Genomic DNA, 4,068 nt, shown 5'->3' with positions numbered 1-4,068 from the left:
AATTAATTTAGATTTACATTATATTTTTTTTTAATTAAGTATGAGATTTGGTGCTTCATATGAAAAGACTTCATTTTTATGATTTAATCTTGAAAGGTATAGTTAAAGGTAATATAATTGTTATTATTTTGCCACACTCCTTGATTGTATTCCTCACAAGTTCTATCAAACGTATATATACATTCACAAATAAGTTTTTTTTTTTTTTAAATAAACTATAGCCCTCGGTTTCCCACACTGCCTCCATTTTAGTTTTGATAGACGTTTAAATTAACCACGGGGTCATTTGGTACGTGAGATAGGATAAATTAAAATATTTTATAGATTAAAATATTATATGAAATTATCTATTCTGCTTTTATATAGAATAATTAATTACATTATAAATATAATTAAAAATGGAATACAATAATTTTTTTTATTTTGTCTCAGAATTGTTAACTTTATTTCACTAATTAAACGATCTGCATAAGCAGATAGATAAAAATATTTTATAAAATTGAATTAGTTATTCTATTTTTATATGAGATAACTAATCGCATTATTATATATAAATAATTATATAAAATAATTTTAAAATTAATTAATATCATAATCAAATATAAAATAAAATAATTTATCATTTTATTCGAAAATTATTAATCTTATTCGCGCACCAAAATTCCTAATATTAGTACCCCCTATTTGTCTCACTTCTTTTTTTCTTCCTCCCTTTTTGTTTCCACATTATTATCTCTTCCCTTCTCTGCTAAACAGCTGGTCCAGCCAATTACAATTGGTACTATTTTGTATATATATACTAAGTAATATAAGTTTCTTTTCAAATGGTACTATTGTTTTCCATGTTGGCAGCAAAGAGGGAAAAAAAGAAGGTTCAATGAATAGATAAGTCAAAGAAAAAAGGAAATATTTGCTTTTTAGCTTCTAATATTTCATATTTAATTGACTGTGGTTTTCTATTCAACTCAAGTCTCTCTCTCTTTATGGTTCTGTATGGAAAGATGAAAGGCTTTGCTTAGCACCAAAAGAGCTAACATATGAGTTATTTCTTATGATTATTGGCTCTATCATCTCACAAAAGTAAGTTACTCATTTTTTTGCTTTTTTTTACTCATAATCTTTGCTATGGGTATGTTGTGCCTTTAATCTTTTGGTTTGTGGGGGGGGGGGGGGGGGGGGCGAGGGGGTATAAGGGTTTATAGATATATGCAAAACAGAGCAGCATACAACTTAAAGATTTGACTTTTTTTGCTTTTGAGTAATTTTCAAGATTGGATTTCTTAATCATATACTCTTAAGGGTGTATAGATTGGATTTTATTAGCACCAGAAACTTTAAAGATTGAATTTTTATTTTGTGGGTACTTTCAAGATTGGATTTTTAAGGTTATATATTCCAAAGAGAGCACTAAACCATAAAGTTTGGATTTTTATTTTGTGTGTAGTTTTCAAGAATTGATTTTTAAGGTATATATGCAAAAGAGAGCACTAGAAACCTTAAAGATTGGATATTTTTTTTATTGGTAGTTTTCAAGAATTGATTTTTAAGGTTATATATGCAAAAGAGAGCACTAGAAACCTTAAAGATTGGATTTTTATTTTATGGGTAGTTTTCAAGAATGGATTTTTAAGGTTATATATGCAATAGATAGCACTAGAAACCTTTAAGGTTGGATTTTTATTTCTGGGTAGTTTTCAAGATTGGATTTTGTTATATACTAAAAGAGAGCATTAGAAACCTTAAAAATTGAATTTTTATTTCTGGGAATTTCAAGATTGTATTTTTATCTCATATTAGCTTTTAAAATGACTGAATTAGTTTAGTAGATTGTGAAAAAAGATTGATGGGAAAGAAGAAAGTTGTGAAGAAAACAAAGGAGTTATCAGTAGCAATAGCAGAATCATCAGCAATGAGTGGAGATTCCCAACAACAACAAATTACTCCTAGGAAAAGAGGAAGGCCAAGGAAGATTATTGTAAAAGATGAAGAAGAGGTTTCTGCTGAATTAAAGAAACTCAAAACAAGTGAAGTTGAAGAATCACAAGGAGAAAAGAAGAAACAAGAAGAAGAATTTGAAGAGGAAAAAAATTTACAACCACAACAGCAGCAACCTACAAGGAGCAGAGCTAGAAGAAAAAGCAAACCAACAAAGAGCTGCTAAATTATTATTTTTTCCACTCACTTCCGAAGTAATCAATAGTTCTCACCTATCCTCCGATCGAACCCTAAATCTATCGATCGATGATGAAGGTGGTAAACCACTTAAGCTGCTGAAAATCAGTTTCAAGAATTCCACTTTTTTCTTTTAGGTAATTTCTGAAACAAAGTATGAAAGATGAACAAGTTGATGCCATCTACTGTTTTTTTGTTCTTTTCCTAGCTTAATTCTTAGTGCTGTTATTTTTTATTTTATTTGATGTTTAGTATGTCCATTTTAATTGTGAGAAACATTTTAGTTAGGAAGGAATTGATTAGCTTTAAACTCTAGATTGAATTGTGATTTTGACCTGTAATGTCTTTTGTGTTTTAAGTGTGATCTCAGTTCAAGAAAGTTGGATAAGCTCTGTATAGACCAATTCATGCAACATGCATTTGACAAATATGTTTATAGTAGCATGTAAGAGATAAAAGAGTAAAAAATACATCTAATTTTTTTTTTTAGTTTAATACTTAAACTGTCGGGAGTGTGAGTTTTATAACTAAATTATTATTTATTAATTTGAGAAATACATTTTATTTTTTATTTCACTTTTATTATGATGTGTACTATATATTTTTTTTCATTTAAAAAAATTGTCACATCAAATTCTACATGAACAAAATATTTTGATAAAAATTAAATAAATTATTAAAAGTTAAAATTAAAAATTAAAGTATCACTATTCCTCTCTTTTCCAAAAAGATAATAATTATAAAATAAAATATCAGATATTTTTCTTACTTTACTCCATCACTTTCTCTCACCATATCTCCTAGTTTTTTGGTTTTATTTTTAATTTTTTAAATTTGCTTTCAAATAATAATTTAATTATTTTAATTTTGTTTAAAAATTCTACGCGCCCCACCTAATTCTCCGCTTTCAATTTTTTTTGTATTTTGTATTAGATATATACATATGATTTTAGAAAAATATCTTTTACTTGCAGCAAGATTTTTTTTAAAATACAATTTTTATTTTTATTATATTTGATACTCAAGTAGAAAAAATATTTTTCTAAAAATATATGTACACATCTAACTCAAAATGAGAAAAATATAAAAAATAAATTAAGAGCGTAGGATTAGATGGAGTGGGTATAATTTTATTTGCTTTTAAAAAAATAAAAATAATAAATTTTAATTTTAGGAAGGAGTGGGAGGGGGTGAAGTATGATTTTAAAAAAAATTATTTTATCTAAGAAATTTTAAAAAATAAAAGGACGAGGATTGTCGGGGAGGGGAGGAGGTGGCGGTGTGGGCGAGAAAAATACTTTAAATTTTATTTTTAAAAAATACTTTTTTAAAAAAATATTTTTTTTTGGTAATAAAAATACTTTAGTCTTTAAATTTTAATAATATTAATATTTTATTTAATTTTTGTCAAAGTGAAATATTTTATCCATGAGGAATGCTACGTGACAAGATTTTTTTTAAAAAATAGAGAGAGTAGAGAGAGTGTATTACACACACCATCAAAGTGTGTTTCTCAAACTAATAAGTGATAGTTTATGTATGAAATTCACAATTCTAATAGTTTAGATATAAAACTCAAAAAAAGAAAATAGTTTAGATATGTTTTTGACACTATCTCTACCATATAATTAATGTATAGTTTATGTATGTTAACTTTAAAAAAAAAGAAGCCACTTTTTTTCGTTAGAATTTAATTTTTATTATACTAACAACTGTGAGTGCTAGAAGAATCTTTATACATAAAGTTGTTTATAATAAGTGGGAATAATAAGTTGAAAATAAAATATATAATTTATTATAACAGGTTCAAATACATTAATTATTCAACTTCTCTTTTTTTTCTTTTTTAAACCATCAACACAGGTAAATTACATTATTTTAGTATATGGTAAGTAT

At 25.9% G+C, this 4,068-nt stretch overlaps 1 protein-coding gene across 2 annotated transcripts; it reads left to right on the top strand.

The window, feature by feature from the left end:
• Positions 1–822: 822 nt before the first annotated feature.
• LOC129902811 (uncharacterized) lies at positions 823–2,385 on the top strand. Of its 2 annotated transcripts, none has more exons than XM_055978220.1 (2): positions 823–1,080; positions 1,840–2,385. In XM_055978220.1, exons 1-2 carry the CDS (start codon positions 1,052–1,054, stop codon positions 2,159–2,161), a joined length of 351 nt encoding a protein of 116 aa, XP_055834195.1. In that variant the 5' UTR covers positions 823–1,051; the 3' UTR covers positions 2,162–2,385. The 2 variants fall into 2 exon arrangements, with proteins under 2 accessions (XP_055834195.1, XP_055834194.1); XM_055978219.1 differs by having other exon boundaries at positions 825–1,080; positions 1,819–2,385.
• The last annotated feature ends 1,683 nt before the right edge of the window (positions 2,386–4,068 follow it).

This window comes from Solanum dulcamara, chromosome 9 (genome assembly GCF_947179165.1).
Source record: "Solanum dulcamara chromosome 9, daSolDulc1.2, whole genome shotgun sequence".
In the NCBI taxonomy this organism is placed as follows: domain Eukaryota; kingdom Viridiplantae; phylum Streptophyta; class Magnoliopsida; order Solanales; family Solanaceae; genus Solanum; species Solanum dulcamara.
This window is presented reverse-complemented; position numbering and strand designations above follow the sequence as displayed.

Coding starts and splice junctions, on each gene's coding strand:
- LOC129902811 (XM_055978219.1), top strand. CDS start 1,052: ATGATTATTGGCTCTATCATCTCACAAAA. Junction 1,081..1,818: donor GGCTCTATCATCTCACAAAA/GTAAGTTACTCA, acceptor TGACTGAATTAG/TTTAGTAGATTGTGAAAAAA.